This window comes from Camelina sativa, chromosome 4 (assembly GCF_030686135.1).
Source record: "Camelina sativa cultivar CO46 ecotype springtype chromosome 4, ASM3068613v1".
Classification (NCBI taxonomy): domain Eukaryota; kingdom Viridiplantae; phylum Streptophyta; class Magnoliopsida; order Brassicales; family Brassicaceae; genus Camelina; species Camelina sativa.
Genome location: NC_141883.1, coordinates 14,843,627 through 14,866,435, shown reverse-complemented (window position 1 = coordinate 14,866,435; position 22,809 = coordinate 14,843,627). Strand labels below are relative to the sequence as shown.

Genomic DNA, 22,809 nt, shown 5'->3' with positions numbered 1-22,809 from the left:
AGTACTCTTGAGTCTTACAGTTGCAAGGTTTTGACATTTGTATGAGAGACGACATCCTACAAAATAAAGTTTGTTTAGATCCATGAAGTCTAGCTTATTTAGCTCCATCAAGTCCAGGTATAAGACATTTGTATGAAGAGTACTCTCGGTAGTATCACCATCTGCAGTAAAGCTTGTTTATCTCCATCAAGTCCAGCGGCGATAATTAAGCATAAGCGGATGATTTTGTATATAATATAGCAAAAGGTAAGTCACAAGAAAAAAAAAACTTTGGACTCACTTCTCGACAAAACTTGAGGATGGCATTTTTTGACTAAAGATAGCTGCCAACTAGAGGTAACAAGTTATGCGCCCATGAAAGCAAGCCTAGAGATAAATCATATTTGGAGGCCTGTCCCACATCATTTTACAGTTGAATATTAGAGCTATACAAAAAAAAACAACACTCTTGGTCGGTCCTAAGTACACACACATACTAACCTGAGTCATCAACCAAAGCATAAGCGGAATCTGGCCCTGTACTTCCGAAACTGACTTTCTTTGTGGTGTATGAATGAATGATGTATGGAATGATGATGTATGGATTCAATAGAAGTCAGGGTGTTTCATTTCCCCTTATGCAGTTGCAGTATAAGAGGTGTCAATCCTATCTGAGTGATTGTGAACAATTAAGATGTGCATATGAGTCTAAGTCAAGCCAATTGTAAAGATTGTTTGTCACTAACAGTCCTAAAATGAGATATGAAATGCAGAAAGTAAAAACAACTAGAACAGGATACTAAATGCAAACAGAACAAACAACTTGAAGCTATAATGAAACTAGAACAAAGATAGAAACTATGCTAATGAACTAATGCAAGACAAGTAATGAACAGGAAACTACGTGAATGCAATGGAAATGAAACAGGAATGAAACAAGACAATCAAAAATAAAAAAAAAACACAAGTTCTGGGGATGAACTCGAGCAGCACTCGACCGAGTGTAGGTCGAGTGGGTGGTCGAGCTAGACTTAAACGTGAAAACAGAGCAACACAAGAAAAACAGAGCAATGCTAAAACCAATCAAACAACAAACAAGCAATGATATTTAGACTAGGATTTCAATAAACAAAGAAGGCCTTGAGGAGGGATTCATGGGCTGAGCTAATCATTGTGGTTATCTAACTTGGTCAACAAATCTCAAGCAAACATTGAGCTGATCTCTAGACATACTATTCTAATACATGTTTAATCCACTCTCATGGCAAGAAACAATCAAACCTATGCAATTCTAGACTTGTTCTCACAAAGAAAAGAATCTACACAAGCAGGCATTAAGCAATACATCTCAAACCAAACAAGACTCCTAATCTCTTAGCAAGCCTAATGGTAAGCTCTAGATCTAGCCTTATCTATGCTCCTTAGACATTGGTGTGATGCTAAGATGCTTGAAATCAAACCCTACCCTCTCAGATATAGGATCAGCATTAAGATCATCTAGCCTAGAAGAGATCTACAACAATCAAGCTTGACCAAATCAAACAAACCACAAGATCAACCCAGCCTAACCCATCCTCAAGGTCCTAAACAAACTACTCACAAGAACACATGGTGAAATATGTCAAAAACCCAGAAAATAATGAAACTTGCATCATTAGAGAGATGAAACAGAGTTCTATAATATTGATGAAGGAATAAAACTCGAAATCTTAATACTTTGAAAGTTATGAAACAAACAAAATATAAGAATCTAGTTTTTCTCTCTCAAACAAGTACAAGATCTAAAAATAAAATAAAAGTGCAAAAGGAATAATATCTAAAAAAGGTAAAAACTAGGTTTTTAGACTCTCTAAAAAGCTGGACTCTTTTGTGGCTGCAAGTACAAAGGCCTTATATAGGAGGTGAGGTGGAAGCCCTAAAAATACAAAAAGTCAAAGTGGTCAACGGCTCGGTCAACTCGACCAGTGCTCGGTCGAGTGGCTGGTCGAGCTGGCTTCTCTCGTGCATTCTCCACTCGGTCGAGTCCTCCTCAGCACACGGTCGAGTGGTGGTCGAGTGGTGCGGTCGAGTTGGACTCCGGACCTTGATTCTACAGCCTTAACTCTCTTGTTTTCTCCTCAGGACAGCTTCACTTCTCCTCAGCATTGCTTCCATGCTCCTTAAGCTCCAAAATCACCTGTTTATGCATGAAAAGATGCAAATGCAATGCAACTATACTCTAATGCATGATTAGTTCTAAAGCTACACAATAATGGCCTAAATGGATAGCAAAAGATGCAAAAGTTGTGAATAAACTAAGGGAAAACAAGGTAAAATATATGAACATCAACACCTCCAAACTTAGTCTTTGCTTGCCCTCAAGCAAATAATCAAAGACAAAAGAAGGTAGGTGAGGTTTGAAAGTGGGATCTCAGCTCCTAAAGCTTGCAAATAGACTATCTAGAATCAATGTCCAAGTTACTAGTACTATGATGCAAGTTGAATGAGCTATACTTAAAGACTTTAGACAAACATATCACAACCTTCACTGATTTGAGCCTTAGACATCCACATGCATTCAAATCAACCATTTCCTTTAACATTCATTAATCAAGAACATGAATCAATTCTATGCAATGCTTAAACTCATTTGGCTTGGCAGTAAAAGGTTTAGAGACAATGATGGTCTCTTTTTTTTAGAGTAGGGCTTATCAATATCAAGGCTCTCTCATAAAAAATGAATTGAGCTTTAGAAGAATGCTAAAGGTAAGAACACTTAGACACATACAAGAACAAAACCTTGTCTACCCAAAGGCACCCAAAGTGTTTATCCTATCAATCTAAACCCAATTGATCCTAGTGCTACCCTTTAACTTCTTTTCTTCTTTTTCACCCTTTTCTCTTTTGGTTTTAAAGTCTTAGGAGAGGTTTCTTATTTGATCTTTCTAGTGGAATGGGGGATTCTTACTTATTTGCTATGGTTCTCTTTTCTTCTTATTCTTAAGACATAAAAGCATTTTGCTAGACTTCTCTTTCCTTTCTTTCTTTTCTTTAACTAGAACCATCTTTAAACAACCTTATTCTTCCCATTCTTTCACTAGACTTTAAATTTTCTTAAACACATTCCCCTCCTAAAGACTCTAACATTTTCTTTCTCTTTTTCCTCTTTTCTTTTCATAATAGCCAAGTCCCAAACCCAACAAGTGAACCACCTAGTTCTATCTAGTTTGAAAAATGCAAACTAGAACTACACAAGGCTTTACTCTTGTCAGTTCAAACCTAACACTTTCTACCAAGCTCAATCCCAAAAATAGGCCTCACACACACAAGAATAAACATGGCTTGAAAGAAGGTTTGGTTTAGGGGTAGGGGAACTGATTCTTAATGAGGAAATCAGCTTCTTGGATCAACAAGAGTGGTAAAAAGGAAGAAGATGATCCAAATATGTATGTGGTATCCATGAGTTTAAAGCATTGCACACATTGATAATTGAAAGTCAATATTAGGTTCTTATAAATAGGAAATGGTTTCAAATCTCAACATGCTTCAATTTAGACCAAATGCAATGTAGGAATTCAAGGTCTGGTTCAATCTTATTCTAACCACTCAACTAGCATCAAAGTACTATTAACTTGGGCATTGATCCTAGTCTAGTGAATAAACAAGCTAATAAGGGAATACTCATCATAGATCCCTAATGCAAGTACTATACAATCCTACATGAAACATGCTAAACAAGATCCTAATGTGCAGTGCAAACTACATGAACACTCTTTTTTTTTTTATAAAGATTTTTGCAAAAATTTTCAAATTTTTAGGGTTTTTCTATGCCTTAGATGCTATGCAAGTATTAACATGATTATGCTAAAAATTTGAAATAAGAATCACAAAACACAATGTCAAATACTATCTCAAACCCTCCCCCAAACTTAAATCACACAGTCCCTGTGTGAAAGAAATTTGATTGAGGATTCAAGATGAAAAACAAAAAACAAAACACAATGTCAAATGCAATGATATCTACAAGGGAAGGTGATAGTGGTACCTTAGGGATTGTGGAAGTAGTTGTCCACATCCATCTGCATGCTATCATAGGAGTAGTTGGGGTCTTGTTGGTGACTTGGAGGTGGAGATTGGGGCAGCTCGACGATGGGGATCGACCGGGACTCGGCCGAGTGCATTGGAGGTGCTCGGTCGAGTGGGTGCTCGAGTGACCCGGTCGAGTACCTTGAAAAGGGTTGTTCTCGGGTACTTGAGCTCCTCTTCCTCTGATTTGGCTCATACATTGAAGCCCTAGCTGGTTCCACAGGGTTCGCAACTCTAGAAAGTGCTCTAGTTGAGCTACTCCTCCTCAAAGGGCTTGATGGTGTAGGTGAAGAATTCCCACTCTTCAACTCAGCAATCTCCTTCTTTAAGCCCTTGATGGACTTAGCCATGTTGGTCACCTTCTTCTTCAGCTTATCAAACCTCTTCCCATGCCATTTGTTCCATTTTTGCAGAAGGGTTAATCTCTTGGTAGGCTCCCTCACTCCTCTACTATCTCTTTGGTTGAGCTCATAATCCTCAAAGTAAAATTGCTCCTCCCCATCAGCCATTTGCACATCTCCAGCTTCATCAACTCTAAGTTGAACTATCCCATCAAACAAATGCTCCTCAGCTGGCCAAAAGTCAATGTTGGCTCCTTCTTGAATGGTAGTGAGCTCTTGGTTAGGCAAAATCAGTTGCTTTTTCCCAAGTGTTGGAAGTTCAAAGTTGAAAATGTGATTCCCTTGATGCATCTCCTTGGCTAGGATGAGAGTAGAGGTGAGGTAGCTAGAGTCAATCCATCTTGGTGAAACCCTTTCTCCTCTAAGTGGAACCTTAGCAGCTTGAAGGATTGGAGTAATGATGCCTCCAATGGTTAGTGCTCCTCTTGATCATTTATTCTCCAACTTGCCTACCCAACTTCTCAAGTAAACCATGTGATCAATGAGCACCATTGCTAGGTCAGTCTCCACAATGCTCCCAAGAATGATGGTGCCATTCCTTGCTTGGAAGATGACTCCATTGAGAGCCAAATCAATCATCTTTAGCTCTCCCTCATTAATATTCCCAGTTTCCTTCCTAGCAAAGAAGGTGTTGGCAAGAGCTTTGTGGAAGTACCTTAGGACTGGGCTCCTTATCCTTGAACTCTTGGAATTGGAGGATGAGTAGTATTTGTTGTCCCCAATGGTTTCCCACACAGCATAGAGCTCTTCTCTTGGAATCATCAAACTCCTATTGCTCCCAACCTCAAAACCAAACACATTGGATATCTTCTTCATTGAGAGGTCATACATTTTCCCCTTGATTGTGAAATCAATGTGGCCAGCTCCAAACTCAGCAACCTTCCTTGCATATGTATGCAGCTTGACTGTGGCCAGAAACTCACAACTCTCTTCTTTGTAGCCCTCCATGCAAAGCCCCATAAACTTGGTCAGGTTGCTCTTCTCAAAGAGGTACTCCACATCTTCACCAATGGCTAGCTTCTCCATGGTTTCTTTGTGTGGATATCTTGTCCCTAAGAACTCCATTATCATGAAAGCATCATAGAGTTGCCTCTTTGACAACCCACAGGACTCAGCTTCTCCATCATCCTCTATCTCTTCTTTTTCACTTTCTTCCTCACTCTCATTCTCACTCTCCTCTTGTTCAACCTCAACTGCTGGCCTCTTCCCTTTGGCCTTGTGTCTCCTCATGAACTCATTGAGAGTTGACTCCCTTTCCTCCTCACTTTCAGTCCTCTCAGGATCTTCCTCAACTCTTTCTCTCCTTGGACGCGGCATCTGGCTCGACCGGCTGCTCGAACCACCACTCGGTCGAGTGCATGATCGAATGGGGCGTTGAGTGGCCCTTCCAGCTTCTCCTATTGATTCAAGGCTAGCATCATGACGTTCCATGGAGGTTGCAGCGGTTTGTTGAGACTTCCTAGTGATTCTTGAAGACATTTTTCAAATAGAACTGAAGGGAATAGACTCAAAGCTCAAAGTTAATAGGTTAGTGAACCAAAAACTTGAAAGAACTAAGCTTGAGCAAAAGATAAGCTAAGAGAGAGACTTTAAAACTTGAATTCAATGGTTTTGAGCAAATGAGAGAATGTGAGAGGTATAATTTCGTGCAAAGTCTATATAAAGAAGCTAAGGGGACAAAGAAACAAGGGTGGAGCGTCTATACCATTCAAATTTGAAATGGGAATCTTTGACCTGCTTTTTGCTGCCACTCGACCCCACACTCGACTGTACACGGTCGAGCACCTTGACCAAATTTTGAAATTTCAAAATTTTTCTTCTTGTTCTTCCCTCCACTCGATCGTTCTAATGATTTGAAGATCAAATGGGCCTCAATTCCTTTCCAGCTCGGTCGAGTACCTCTCGTGGGTTGGTCGAGTGGGCTTGCGAGTCTCCTTCTCCAAGTCTAAACCTCTCCTTACCCAACTACATTCTCACCTAAAGGCCTGTCCAACACAAACAAAAAAGAAAACACATCAAAACTACAAGGAAAATAAACCATATTTACAAAGGATACCTTAGGGATTTCCTCCCTAGTGAGCTTGTTTAAAGTCACTAAGCTTGACTTTGGTGTCCTTTTTAGACTTGGTTTAGATACCAAGGAGGTGATGAAATCCTCCCTTGAACCTCTTGATCACTGTGAAGTTGATCCTTGATCACCTCACCCTTAACACACAAACCATGTTTCTTCTTGATTTTGAGCCTTGGTCTTGCCTTCCTTAAGGACCTCTTGTTCAGCTTAACTTGAAGATCCTCAACCATACTAGTCAACTCTTGAACTGACCTCTTAAGTTTTTCCACAGAATCATCTTGAAAGGAGAGCTTAGCCTTTGGAGTTGCTTCACCACTTGAACCTTCTTGACCTCCTTTGTCCTTGATAGTAAAAGGTTGATCATCAATGGTAGGAAGGTTGGTTGGGTTATAGATGTTAAACTTCATGGCTATATCTTCAGCAATGTTCAAGGTCACAAGACCCTCTTTGACATCAATAACTGCTCCAACAGTGGCTAGGAATGGCCTTCCAAGAATGATTGGATCTTCAGGTTCCTTGTCCATCTCCAACACCACAAAATCAGTGTGAACCCTTGCCTTCCCTATCTTGACTGGGACATTCTCCAACCTTCCAACTATTTCTTTGTTTGACCCATCAGCTAAACATATATGAAGGTTGGTGGACTTGAAATCAGTTCTCCCAAGCTTTTGTGCTATGGAGTATGGCATCACACTTGTTGAAGCTCCCAAATCACGAAGGCATTGGTTGTAGTGAAGATAGCTAAGTGTGCAAGGCAGATAGAATGGACCTGGATCCTTAAGCTTGATTGGAATGATAACTCCTCCAAGGTCCTCAAGATCCTTCTCATCTTGAGCTTCAGCCTTCTTCTTTGACAAATCAAGCAAAAAGTCTTTCTAGAGAGGATATGGATCATACTGTTCCAAGGCAGGTCCTCTCTCTTCTTCTTGGTAAGCAATGGTGATCTCTTGTATGGCCAACACTTCCTCAACCACAGCTTCTTCAATCACAACCACTTCCTTCAAAGCCTTCTCTTCCTCTTGTTGCTTAGCCATCATCTCCTTTCTCTCAATGATTTCCCTAAGCTCCTTAATCTTTTGTGCTTTGAAACGTCCTGGGAATGGAAGAGGTGGCTTGTAAGCAGGAGGAGTGTACTTAGCAGGCTTGACAGCTTCTGAGTCTGCAACTCGATCGACCACTCGAGCATGCACTCGATCGAGTGGCTGTTCGAGTACATGGTCGAGTGCAATAACGGACTCCAGTTGCTTTGCACAAACGTCACTTGGGGCTTCAGTAACTAATGAATTCCCCCAAACTTGGACTTCACTGTCCTCAGTGACTTCCTCATCAGAGATATGAATGGCTTTTGCAGTGAACTCCCTTGGATTTTGAACAGCTTTTCCAGGGAGTTGGTTGGGTTTAGGAGCTGAAGTAGAGGCAATGTTACTCTCCATATACTTCATTCTGGAGTTGAGACCTTCAAACTTCAAGTTCAGATCATTGTACTGTGATGTGAGCCTTTGATTCAACTCAGCAAACTGTTTGGCTTCCTCAATCTTGCCTTGTGTTTGCCCAATCAACAGCTGTTGCATCATTGCTCTTAAGTCTTGTTCATGGCCTTGGTTAGTCTGAAACCCTGGTGGGGGACACAATTGGGGCTGGAACACTTGGAGTTGTTGCTTGGGGATGTAGTTTTGTTGCTGTTGAGGTTGAGGAGGTGGATAGACCTGGTCTTGAGGGTTGGCCACATTGGTGCTCCTATAAGAGAGATTGTTGTTCTTGAAACCTCCTTGGTTGTAGCCTTTGAATCCTCCCTGGTTCTGCATGTAGCATAACTCAGCAAATTCAGGCTCCCCCGCTTGAACTGGAGCTTCCTCTTCACCAATGAAGTGAATGGACTTGGATTGGCTGAGGAGGATCTTGTCAAGCTTCTCATTGACCATCCTCAAATCCTTCTTATACTTGTCCTCTTGATCAGTTGAGGAGCTCCTTATGGTCCTATCATAGTCCTCATTATAATTGTCATCAGATTGAGCAAGATTCTCAACTAATTCCCATCCTTCTTCCACATTTTTGTTGAGGAAGTTGCCATTAGAGGTTGTGTCAAGAAGCATTCTTATCTTAGGAAGCACTCCTCTATACAAGGTGCTTAGAAGTGACTCATTGCTGAAGCCATGGTGAGGACACTGAGTTTGGAATCCTTTAAACCTCTCCCAAGCTTCAGAAAAGCTCTCATTATTCCTTTGAGCAAACCCAGAAATCTCATTCCTCAGCCTAGCAGTCCTTGCATTGGAGAAGAACTTGGCCAAAAAAGCTTTCTTGCATGCATCCCATGTGGTGATAGCTCCAGTAGGAAGAGTCTTCTCCCAAAGGTGAGCTTTGTCTCCAAGAGAAAATGGGAAGAGTCTTAATTTGAATCCATCTTCACTCACTCCATTGATCTTAGTGAGTCCACATATTCTGTCAAACTCATCAAGGTGATCTAGGGGATCCTCCATAGGCAACCCATGAAACTTGTTTGCTTGTATCATTGAGATCAATCCACTCTTGATCTCAAAGTTATTGTTGGCCACTGAAGGTGGCACAATTCCAGCCCTTTGGTTGTGGGTATTGGGTGCATCTCCTGCACCAATGTGCCTTGGTCTTTGCTCATGGATAGCTTGTTGCTCCATGATGTCTTGACCTTGTTGTTGTTGAACTACTCTTCCTTGCTTATGTCTCAAACCCTTTTGTAGCCTGTGGATGTTGTCAATAGGCTGTTGAAGACTATCCTTGCCTTTTGACCTTGTGTGCATCAACAAACTCTACTACGGACTCGAATAGGTACACGGTCGAGCGCAGGCTCGAGTGGGTGGTCGAGTCGACTGGGAAGTAATGGCTAATTTGATCCGGCTTCTGGCTCGATCAAGTGCTCGATCACAGCTCGGTCGAGTGGTGGTCGAGTAGGGGGTCGAGTGGGTACCTGAAACACAAAACAGCCAAGCAAAGGAAGATTCGAGTTCAGTAACTTCACAAGTGTTTAAACGAACTTAATCTTAGACTAATAATGATCCTAAATGTCACAAAACACACTCAAATGGGCAACGGCGCCAAATTGAAACTGACTTTCTTTGTGGTGTATGAATGAATTATGTATGGAATGATGATGTATGGATTGAATAGAAGTCAGGGTGTTTCAATTCCCCTTATGCAGTTGCAGTATAAGAGGTGTCAATCCTATCTGAGTGATTGTGAACAATTAAGATGTGCATATGAGTCTAAGTCAAGCCAATTGTAAAGATTGTTTGTCACTAACAATCCTAAAATGAGATATGAAATGCAGAAAGTAAAAACAACTAGAACAGGATACTAAATGCAAACAGAACAAACAACTTGAAGCTATAATGAAACTAGAACAAAGATAGAAACTATGCTAATGAACTAATGCAAGACAAGTAATGAACAGGAAACTACGTGAATGCAATGGAAATGAAACAGGAATGAAACAAGACAATCAAAAATCAAAAAAAACACAAGTTCTGGGGATGAACTCGAGCAGCACTCGACCGAGTGTAGGTCGAGTGGGTGGTCGAGCTAGACTTAAACGTGAAAACAGAGCAACACAAGAAAAACAGAGCAATGCTAAAACCAATCAAACAACAAACAAGCAATGATATTTAGACTAGGATTTCAATAAACAAAGAAGGCCTTGAGGAGGGATTCATGGGCTGAGCTAATCATTGTGGTTATCTAACTTGGTCAACAAATCTCAAGCAAACATTGAGCTGATCTCTAGACATACTATTCTAATACATGTTTAATCCACTCTCATGGCAAGAAACAATCAAACCTATGCAATTCTAGACTTGTTCTCACAAAGAAAAGAATCTACACAAGCAGGCATTAAGCAATACATCTCAAACCAAACAAGACTCCTAATCTCTTAGCAAGCCTAATGGTAAGCTCTAGATCTAGCCTTATCTATGCTCCTTAGACATTGGTGTGATGCTAAGATGCTTGAAATCAAACCCTACCCTCTCAGATATAGGATCAACATTAAGATCATCTAGCCTAGAAGAGATCTACAACAATCAAGCTTGACCAAATCAAACAAACCACAAGATCAACCCAGCCTAACCCATCCTCAAGGTCCTAAACAAACTACTCACAAGAACACATGGTGAAATATGTCAAAAACCCAGAAAATAATGAAACTTGCATCATTAGAGAGATGAAACAAAGATCTATAATATTGATGAAGGAATAAAACTCGAAATCTTAATACTTTGAAAGTTATGAAACAAACAAAATATAAGAATCTAGTATTTCTCTCTCAAACAAGTACAAGATCTAAAAATAAAATAAAAGTGCAAAAGGAATAATATCTAAAAAAGGTAAAAACTAGGTTTTTAGACTCTCTAAAAAGCTGGACTCTTTTGTGGCTGCAAGTACAAAGGCCTTATATAGGAGGTGAGGTGGAAGCCCTAAAAATACAAAAAGTCAAAGTGGTCAACGGCTCGGTCAACTCGACCAGTGCTCGGTCGAGTGGCTGGTCGAGCTGGCTTCTCTCGTGCATTCTCCACTCGGTCGAGTCCTCCTCAGCACACGGTCGAGTGGTGGTCGAGTGGTGCGGTCGAGTTGGACTCCGGACCTTGATTCTACAGCCTTAACTCTCTTGTTTTCTCCTCAGGACAGCTTCACTTCTCCTCAGCATTGCTTCCATGCTCCTTAAGCTCCAAAATCACCTGTTTATGCATGAAAAGATGCAAATGCAATGCAACTATACTCTAATGCATGATTAGTCCTAAAGCTACACAATAATGGCCTAAATGGATAGCAAAAGATGCAAAAGTTGTGAATAAACTAAGGGAAAACAAGGTAAAATATATGAACATCAACTTCATAGAAAAGCGTCAACCTCCTCAGAGAGGGCAAATTCTTAGTCAAGACATGAGGTTTGCTACTCACTATCAGTTCTAATGTAACAAACATTGCCATCTAATCATCGTAAAACAAATAGAAGATAGTGAAAAACAAAGGCAAGTATTCCAATCACACACAAGTATTAGTGAAAGCGACAGTGTTTTTTACCTTAGACTTGCACATTATGAATATCTGTTCATTCTTGAGAACTCTGTTGGCCATTGATGGTGGTTTAACCAAATAAGAGAGAATATAATTAAGTGTCTACACTCCAAAGTCACATGGAACTTGTTTGGTTGAGCCATTTGACTGATGGTCGGAAGACAGGTTCAGGAATAAACAGAGCCGAAGAGAGAAGGCTTCGAAGAAGAACCATCGTCGTAGTCACTGCAATCAGCAACGGGAGTCAAAAGCTCTTGATCTCTTTCACGATTGGCCACTGCAATTGCCGGCTTTTCGTCTCCATCGCTGATATACTAACCTAATCGATAGTCTCTCTGCAAATGATGTGACTGCTCCTCCATATAACCCATTAAAGAAACTTTACACATCAAAGATCAAGACTTTACGAAACCCATATGATTTAATTAATTGAAACCCAGAGAGGAGAAGAAGAAGAAGATTACGTCTATGGCTAGTGTTACGATGACGGAGCACCGGACACGGCCCCGAGCGATGGAGAGAACTCTGGTACTGTTTAAATGCTCCTAGCTGTCGAACGTTTCCCCGATCTGAAAGATTGCCAGTCTCTCTCTCATCTACCACTCTCTCCAAACAAATTGCCCTAATTTTAATTTGGGGAAAAAAAATTTTGGTCACTGATGAAGGAAAGAAAAATATTTTGAGTGTTAAAGGGAAAGAAAATGCTACTAATTTGCTACATTTAGTGTTGTGTATCATAGTGTTACAAAATTTTGTATCACTAAATTTGTAACATTTTTCTACAAAATTATGTATGGTACTATATGTTACTATATAGCTACAATTAGTAACTAATTAATTACAATAACTATTAATTTAAATTGTGTCACTAATTTGTAACAGTTTATAGATATTATTTGTTACTATTTTTTTGTAACAAAAAAATGTACCTATATGATACAAATTTACTAGTGTAACCATTCTTGCATTGATCTGAATTATTAACTTTGTAAAAAGCAAGTAATGTAGAAGAGGTTGCATAGGTTTTTTAAGTAAGATTATGTGAGTTTGACTTTTTTTACCAAATGATTGTTTTACCTCTTAAAATTAAAGATATAGTTCACAATTGAACTATAAGGGGGTGTATTCAAACTGTGATTTTGGAATATTTTATGAGATTTAGAAAATTAGAGATTTTGAAAGATTTTAAGAGAGTATTTTAGGATATTTGGTGGAATTGTTAAATATTTTGTTTGTGATTTGATGAGATTCAAAGAGATTATAATGGGTAATTTTAAAAGATTTTTAGAAAAAAAGGGATTTCAAACAAAAGAAAGAAACAACTATTCTCTTTAATTCCAGTATCGTTAATCTCCTCCATTACCACTTTTTGCTTCTTCTTTCGTTCTTATTCTTTCGTTCTTCTTCTTCTTACAAATGGCCAGTGATCTGCAGCAAAGGCATAAAAACACTAGAAGAGTAAGGTGTATGCGACGATATCACCACAAACTTTTGTTCACCTCCCCTTTTCATCCTTTCACCATGCCTCTGACTATTATACACAACCATATAATACTTATCGTTACCATCTCTCTCCTTAGTGTTTTTTTTGGTGTATGAAACCGGAAAAACAAATTGAAGTCATGTATTGTTAATCACTTCTCTGGAAAAGTACTTGTTATCTTTCTTGGTAAAGAAAATGAAAGAGAGATAAGTAGATACACTTGTGGGTGGTTTTGATCTGGATGAGATGCAGCTCTTGTCAAGTTCCACATATGTTGACACTCGGCTACAGTTTTTTTTTTTTTTGTAAAACAAATATTTTAAAATATCACCTCTAAAGATGTGATTTTATAAATTAGATTTCTAGTGTAAAATTGTATCCACAATCTCCCAAAATCTCTCCAAATCAGTGTTACAGGATTTGAAAGAAAAAAAAGTTATGTTTTCAATAACAGTTGATTTTATATGATTTGTTAAAATTGTTGTTTGAATAACAGAGATTTTGAGTGATTTTGAATGACTTTATAAAAATGTCATTTTCAATAACAGTAGATTTAGGAAGAGATTTTAAAATTCGAAGTTGAATAACATGTGATTTTAAACAAAATCCAAACTCTTTTAAAATAATTGTTTGAATACACCTTGCTCCTAAGTCTTATGATTATTGCATTTAGATCTCAAAGTTTTTAATTCTAGAATATTGGTTTGTGACTCATACTATTGAGTCACAAAAGAGTCACTATTTGTGACGAAAAAGCAACTGAGAAATGTTACGACTATGTTACTACTCTCTTTTGACTAGTTTGCTACGATTTTTGGGATTACTTTGCATCGTTTTAGCAACTCCTTGGGATTTAAAAAATGTAATTTGACAATATTGAAAGACTAATATGTTAAGTTAACCACTTTTGCATTGATTTTAACTAGTACATTTCTCTATTCTTTCTAAAAAAAAAAAATTTACATGTTTTAGTTAAAATCTTTGTAAACAACAGATCATGTAGAAGATAGTACATAGGGCATGCAATCATGCGAGTGTAGTATGAACCAAAGTCAAGTGCAAGGTCGAGTGCTATAAAACGGATGATTAAATGAAAGAAACAAGAACAAAAACTGAGCAATAAGATCCTAAGGATGGGAATAATGGGTTAGCATTAAATTTAGTCTACCTATGTTGCTTAACAAACTCACAAAAAGCTAATCTCTAGACAATGATAATCTGAACCTTAGTAAATTACTCTCATGACAATAGCAATCAAGTTCAACCATTTCTAGACTTTGTTCTCACTAGCTACAATATAATCAAACAGGCTTTTAACTCCAGATCATTACTAGTCAATAATTACCCTAGACAATCAATATCTTGAGCTAGGCATAGGAATCTCTGGTATTACTTTATTCAAGCATTTCATAGAACACATTTTGGGTGCTAAAATTCGGAAGATCTAACTCTAACTTCTAAGAAAAAGGCAAGGATAAAGACCACCTAATGCAGAAGGGATTCTATACAACCTAAGCTTAAAAAATCTAAACAAACTAAGTTTTCTACCAACCTAACTCATCTTTAAGAATCTAATTACTGCTCATATCTAATAAACATCATAAAAGTTGAAAATCCATAAAATGATAAAACATATATTAATCAAATAGATAATGATGAGATGAACAACTTTGTAGAAGAAATCAAATGTAATTAGTTAAAAGATCAAAAATTATAAATATTAAAAGCTTATAAAACCTTATAGCCTGTTTTTTTCTCATGGTGCTATGTTAGTGAATTTTTCAGTTCTTTAAGTTGTTTTAGTAACTCTCCCAAAATTATATTATAAATATACACAATTTAGTTAATCGCCAATCCAGAACAATATTTAGTATTTTAGAGGACAACACGTTTGGCAAATAAAATAATGAGAACTCGACGACTTAAAATTACCTACTATCTACTACATATGTTTTAGGCATAAAACATGGATTAGGTTTCAAATTACTTAATATCTACTGCAAATTCAGAGAGTAAACTTGGATGGAGTTGTTAAAATTGCAGTTATCATGAAGAAGTATCTTCTAAATCTAATAAAACTTTATACTTTTCAGAATCAATGAAGAGTATTTTTGAAAATAGACAACTAAAACTAGAATTTTTGAAAAAAAGACACACTACATAGAGATGTTTTAATATTAAAAGTAATCCATCTGTATGATTTTATTAGATGTTTAAGGTTTTAATAAACAGACTAATAAAATCTTTTTTTTTCTGTATTTTCAAAAATAAAATATCATGTACTATTTACCTAAACACTATTCAACCAATGAAAGAGAAACACAATTACACAAATAATTATTTTACATGGACAATGTAAAATTGAAACAAAAAGTATTTTCGGGATAAAACATTATGTATCTATATATATATATTTTTCAAGTACATTTAGCAAATAAATCTTGAACTTGCCACCTATTTACAAAACTGCCACTACTATTTGCATTAAATACTAATTTGATAATTAATTAAATAAATATAACTTTCCTTAAACTTGAAAAAAAAATCTTCTTAATCAAAGTAATAATATTTTTGCGGATTAAATTCATTAAATCTGTTGCGGAACATACCTCACATAGAGGGTTAACACATATTATCACATTTTCACAATTAAAACAAAACTAGAAGAATTAAATTATTAAAATGCTCACATATCCTAATCCTGTAAACTCAAGCGGAACATATGGGTGCAGACTATATACTCCTATGGGCAATGTTTTCACGCTCGGCCCGAACCGACCGGTCGGACCGGTTAACCCGTGACCCGGAGACTTTACCGGTTCGGGTATAGTGCTAATAACCGGTAGTAATAAAACCGGTAAAACCAGAAAAACCCGCTATTAACCCGCGACCCGGTGAACCGGTTGACCCAGCCGGTTAGCGGTTCAAACAAAAATACTTGGTTTTTGAAAAAAATATAGGGATTCACAATTCTAATTATTTTAAAAACTTTTTATTCCTTTATAGCTTAGACGACAACACACATGACACACGACACACCTCTTTTCTTTAACTTCTTTGTTATCCTCATGCTTTGCGTAAGAACAACTGATTGTTTTTGAAGATGTTTTATTAGTGTCTTTTTATTTTTTTTATTTGAATTTAAAAGTTTTAATCATTTATTATTATTATTAAACTTCATACTTTGTTAAACATGATATTCTTTTTCCAATATTTTTAAAAATATTTATTTTATATAAATGCATTAAACATATTTTACTCAGTTGACCCGTGGTCGAACCCGGTTGACCCGATGACCCGAGACCTAGTCCGGTCACAATCCAGGTCGTGTAGGATAATTTTTTGCGGGTTAAAGTCATTAAACCTGTTCTAGAACCGACCTGACATTACGGATTTGAACAAACGCTAAAAATATTAATTTATTTCATATATTATAGATTTTTAACTCACAAAATAATTAACCATCCTATGAAACCCGTGAAAGTATATACATGTCCGCAACTGTTTCAATACATACATTTATTAGTTTTTATTGGTATAAGTCTTTTAACTTATAAAATATTTAAAGAAAAACATAACTAATATTAATGATAATTATTTCAAAAATAAATGTATATATATTTACTAAAATATTTAAATGTTTTAGAAACAGAATAAAAACAAAAATAGTCTGTACCCTGGGTTCAAACGTAGTTATGATATAAAAGGATATTATATTTATATATATCAATTCTTAGGGGTGGTTGCTAGTTAATTTTGTAAACGAGCTTTGAACTTTGGGCTTTTTGCTACCTAATTGGGTTTTGTATTATGATCCGACCCGAACCCAAAACTTCCAAATACTTTGACCCAAAAAACAAAGACTTTAGTGGAATCCAATACAAGATCGGGTCTTGTCACAGTCCACGGCGCAGCTTTTTCTTCTTCGTCTTCTTCCATTATTTCTTTTTCTATTTCCAAAACCATCTCTCTGAGATCGAGCGAGAGAGAGAGAGAGACCATGGAAGGAGGAGCTGCGGCTTACAATCCTCGAACTGTTGAAGAGGTTTTCAAGGATTTCAAAGGTCGTCGTGCTGCCATAGTTAAAGCTCTCACCACCGGTAAAAACAAACCACTATTTTCCCTGATTTTTTTTTTTTTTTTCAAGAATTGTGGTGGGTTTTTATAGCTTATAGTGATGTTATCTTCTCCGATCTAAGTTCAATTTCTGATTAATTCGTGTGTTTTTTTTTCTTTTTTGTTTGCAGATGTTCAAGAGTTTTACCAGCAATGTGACCCTGGTTAGGGTTTCTCTCTTTTGTTCCCAATTTTGAGTTTTTTTCGTGGTCTTTTGGGTTTTCTCTGTATATAGTCCACGAAAAGTACAAATCTGATTTAGACTTTAGTCTCTTGTGTGGTAATTGTATTGTAGAGTCTGATTTCAAATTAGTATCTTGTATGGCTATTGTGTATTGTTTAATCTGATGAGATTTAGTCTCTCTTGGTATGGTAATTTTGATTGTGCAATCTGGGTTTGCAGAAAAGGAGAATCTTTGTTTGTATGGGTTACCGAATGAAGAATGGGAAGTGAATTTACCAGCTGAAGAAGTGCCTCCTGAGCTTCCAGAGCCAGCTCTTGGTATAAACTTTGCAAGAGATGGGCTCTCTGAAAAAGAATGGCTTTCTCTTGTTGCTATTCACAGTGATGCTTGGTTACTCTCCGTTTCCTTTTACTTCGGCTCGAGGTTTTCATTCCACAGGGAAGAGAGGTAATGGATGGCACACATCGTTTCTCTTTCGGTCTCCTTCTCAATGTGGATATAGTCTTATTATACACTAACTTGTTTAATGTTCAGGAAGCGCTTGTTCAACATGATCAATGATGTTCCTACTATATTTGAAGTGGTGACTGGAATCGCTAAAAAGCAATCAAAGGACAAGTCATCTACTGCAAACCAAAGCAACGGCAACAAATCCAAGTCCAACTCTAAAGTTGTAAGGCCCTTGCTATCCTTTTTAGCTCTTTTTTTTTTGCAGTTTTCAGAAACTTATTTTACTAAGCTAGATATCCATACAACAAAACGAATAATCTATATGCTTGATATGTCGTAACTGGTTTGATACTTAATCTTTCTCCATTCATAATCTTGAATACAATCCAGACTTGTAGCTTCACCGAAAACACTGCTTTGGTTGGATTGGTTTTTGAGTTTCTCCTATGTTTTTGCTCATGTTGTTTAATATTTCCTTTGCTTTGTTTTTGGGCATGCAGAGAACTTCAGATGGCAAAAGCTCAAAGACCAGGAATGTAAAAGAGGAGGACGAAGGAGAAGATGAAGAGGATGAGGATGAACATGGCGAGACCCTTTGTGGAGCTTGTGGAGACAGTGATGGCGCTGATGAATTCTGGATCTGTTGCGACCTTTGTGAGAAATGGTTCCATGGCAAGTGTGTGAAGATCACTCCAGCTAGAGCTGAGCATATCAAACAATACAAGTGCCCTTCATGCAGCAACAAAAGAGCGCGAGCCTAAATAATCTGTTGTAGTGAATATAGCCTGTAGTGACAACTCTCACTACCCCTCTTTATTTGGCTAGTCGTAGCTCTTTATTGGCCATAACAGCTTGGGCTTATTTCTCTGTATAATTGGTTTGATTTTGCAACCGAAGAAAAAGAACCTTTTAACTCAATTTGTGACCTCGGGTATGAATCATCAAGACATCTTACCAAAAAAAACATCTAGACATGCAATTTCCTAATAACCGGATACATCAACATGCTCTACAGAGCCTTTCTCACAAAATCATCAATGCATATCTGCAACACATGTGTTACGATCGTAGTTGCAACTTAGATTCTTAGGTAACTTGTGGTACATTTCTAGAGAAATCTAGCAATAGGTCAAGACTCATGACTCAAGAGACATAAGAACAATAATATTTAGAGATGCATCATAATATATTGTTAAAACAAAACCTATTGGTTTTCAAGTCGATCTTCATATTCTACTTCTGCCAGAATTTGAGCATTGGTAAGAATTCTTGATTCAATTGCCATGTCTTGTTTCATCCACTGCTCAGTACACATCAAAACCTCAACCATATAGGGAGTTAGGCAACTTCTACATGGTTCTATTCTCCTACCGCTTGTGCTAAAAGCACTTTCAGATGCTACAGAAGACACTTGCATAGCAAAGACATCACGAGCCGTTTGTGATAGAATAGGGTACTTACCACAATTGACTTTCCACCAAGATAGAACATCATAATCAGTCCCCATCATCACATTCAGATTCTCAACAGCCTCTTTCAGGTATGTAGTCAACTCATCTTTTGTTTCTTTAACTCTAATCTCATTTAGCAATGCTTTGTACCTTTTATCAATTGTGAAAAGACGAGGAACACTATCTGCTTCACTCACATCCGGTTGAGATGACTGAGAAGGTTGAGACTGAGATGATTGAGATGATTAAGATGACTGAGAAGGCTGAGATTTAGCATACCTTTCACTATACTCCTTGAACATATCAACCAGAAGATTATAAACCTTGCCATACATCTCTGTATATGTTGGAGTCTCTTCACCAGACAACTCCGCAAAACAAATTTTTGCAAAATGCAGCTTCTTCCTAGGATCAAATATTGTCGCTATTATCAACATAAGATTGATATTACTACTTCCATCCCAATACTTATCAAACTTCTTATACATTTCCTCAGCCTTTTTCTTCAACTCAGAATCATAACTAGAACACAACATGTCAAGATTGGTTGATATGTTGACTATCTCCCCATAACACTTATGAGAATTCAGTCTAGTAGAAGCGGAGACAATCAATGTTGAGTTGTAAAAAATATCCAGAAACTTGTCTAACCTTTCAACCGAACGCCAATCATTCAAGCTAGGAGGTCCAACTCTCTTTCTTCCATTATCAATCTCCAAGAAATGATCATTGTATAGCTTGCCTTCTGTCTCCATCTTATAAAATGCTACCTTGTACTTAATTGCCCTCTCCAACATCAAATAAGTCAAATTCCACCTAGTCCTAACATCCAAAAGCAAACTACCTCTTGTCATCCTATCAGAATCTATCTTCTGATCAAATGCGTTTTGCCTATTTGTGCCGGAAATAAAATAAGAGATAGCATTCCTGATTGCAAGTACATTCTCAGATATTTCAGCCAACCCGTGTCTCACTATCAAATTAATGATACGACCAGCACATCTCACATGCAAAAACTCTCCTTTCATAACTAAAGACTCATAAGAAACGAGAGAGAAAGCAGTCTCAAAATTAATCAAAGCATTTGTATTTGTGGTTGCATTGTCCACTGTAATAGAGAAGACCTTCTCTATGCCCCACCCAGCTAGACAATCAAGAAGAGTAGCTGCAATTGCCTTCCCTTTGTGGTCTGTCACATACTTGAATCCTTTTATAAGCTTCTTTAGTCGCCAATACTGATCAATGTAATGTGCTGTTATAACCATATCACTTGCACCTGTCAATAACAATCAATTTAAAGACAAAATCAGAATAGATAAGCGAACTCAAAAATGAACTTTGTAAGTAAAAAGAAGGATAAATGACATTACCTGTGACACCACTAAAAAGAACTTTGTTTGTTGGCAATGAACCATTTTCTCATAGTCGATTTCCTCAGAATAAACATCTCAACAATGTCCCTTGTGGTAGTCCTTCTGGAGTGGGGTTTAAATAGATTCATCTGCATCCATATACATATAGAAACATATTAGTATTATTACAATAAAATCCAGAAAAAAAACAGAAAAAAAAAAAAACAGAACATTATACCTTGCTACAAAAGTGTTTCCAAGCCACATATTCAATGAAAGATAATGGCAACTCCCCTATCACAAGCATCTCGTTGGATGCTTCTCTGAAAACACTCTCAGGAACTTTAGCATTTTTCACATTTTCATCCTTATCAATGACCTGTTGACTCAACTTTTCCTCTTTTCCTTCTAGCCATGCCTTCTGCTCCTTACAGATTTCAAGATGATTCCACAAATTTTTAGTTCCTGACTTTGTTGGACACTTGAATTCTCTCTTGCAGTAGTGGCAGGTACATATATTGCGGTTATTTTTTAGCCTTGTGAAATGAACCCATACACCTGACCTTGGAGTGATTAGCCTGAGTTTTTGGTTGATCATCTCCATCTTCATGATTTTGTTTTCTTTTTCCCCATTGATTTGATTCTTGAGTCTGAAACCCTTCTCCTTTGTCGTCAAACTCAAATCCATCTGCATCATTATCTCGATCATGTTGATGTAGAGATGAAGAATCCATCTGCTAATTGTAAAAACAAAAATAAGTTAGTAAGATCAACACAAAACCCGTGAATGTAAGCAGCAAAGATTATAAGTTAGTAAGATCACCACAAAAAAAAATTAAGTTAGTAAGATCAAAAAAAATATTTGTTCTCACAGGCCAAACCGCATGGCAAGTATACCATATTATTCGTGAATGAAAACACACAACACACTATCTATATTAGGAATTAGTGGCTTGACCATCGATGCTTCTCACATGCCAAACACACAACACACGAGTTTGTTGTTTTTTTTCTCATACCATTCCTATACTAATTGTTTAAGTCGGATTTTGAAACAACTCGACCCGTTTCTTTTTTAAATAATAATAATATATAATTAAGTATCCCATACTACCTAATTAAACCAACCAAACCACAATACCTCATTAAACCAGCAACAACCAATATACACAGCGGAAACGTACCAGCAAAACAAAACCATCATATCATCATTAAAATAACATTCCTAACCATTCTATCCAACAACCTAGCATAACTCTAACCAAGGTTCCAATAACATAACCATACATAACCAATATATATCACACAAACGAGACCCTAGATCATCCTCCTCCTCATCGCCATGATTCTACGCAATCTTCCCATCTACTGGGCTATATACACAAGCAACTGAGTCTCCAATGTTCAACAAACAACAAATAAACACAACAAACCAGGAAAACCACGCAACACACAAACTGGTGTCGACCGATACCAAAGCGGTGTCGATCGACACTAGGCCCAGAATGGTGTCGACCGACACCCACTTGGTGTCGAACGACACCGACCCCACTGACACGTTCTGCTCGAAGCCGATCGTCGAATCTCCGTTTCCAATCACCTCCAATCCGTTCCAAACTCACCCAAATGCTTCAAGAACCTATAAGAACCATAACACAACCACCACAAGCAAGAACAACACCACATAACATAACCAATCAAGCAAACAAAGGATTCTCAGGCTTAGATAAGCCATGGTCATGCACTCACCTCTTTTGCAGGAAGTTTCTGACCCAAACTGACGAATCTAGCACCCTAGAAGGCTTCCCCTTCGTTCCTAGCACCAGATCTCCACTCCACAGGAACAGATCTCACCAATCTAGCTTAGAATCTCCAAAATCCCTCAAGAACACTCTCTTCTCTCTTTTCTCTTTAGAAACGGCCAAGACAACTCTTTTCACGACCTAGGTCGAGTTTCCTCTATAAATATGTTGGTTTGACACTTCAATTGAACCAGACCGAACCAAAATGATGAATTAAAACAATCTGGCCGAAACCAATTTGATGGTGTCGATCGACGCCCCTTCCCCAAATCCCCAATTTGGTTCACGGGTGTTACAGATTTAAGTCGGATTTCGGATAATACCCGATCGGGTTCGAGTATCCGAAATTCAGAAATCCTAAACCCATTCAGGTATTCTCTTCTTTCGGATACGGGTTCGGTTCGGGTTTTT

At 37.6% G+C, this 22,809-nt stretch overlaps 1 protein-coding gene and 1 non-coding gene across 2 annotated transcripts; both read left to right on the top strand.

The window, feature by feature from the left end:
- The first annotated feature begins 8,664 nt into the window (after positions 1 to 8,664).
- LOC147945732 (small nucleolar RNA R71) lies at positions 8,665 to 8,771 on the top strand. Its single transcript, XR_015597799.1, has one exon. It is a non-coding gene; the product is annotated as a small nucleolar RNA R71 (small nucleolar RNA).
- Positions 8,772 to 16,782: 8,011 nt separating this feature from the next.
- Positions 16,783 to 18,711, top strand: LOC104780215 (PHD finger protein ALFIN-LIKE 3). Its single transcript, XM_010504717.2, has 5 exons — positions 16,783 to 17,142; positions 17,290 to 17,322; positions 17,562 to 17,790; positions 17,878 to 18,016; positions 18,294 to 18,711. The coding sequence occupies exons 1-5, from the start codon at positions 17,043 to 17,045 to the stop codon at positions 18,552 to 18,554; spliced, it is 762 nt and encodes a 253-aa protein (XP_010503019.2). The 5' UTR covers positions 16,783 to 17,042; the 3' UTR covers positions 18,555 to 18,711.
- The last annotated feature ends 4,098 nt before the right edge of the window (positions 18,712 to 22,809 follow it).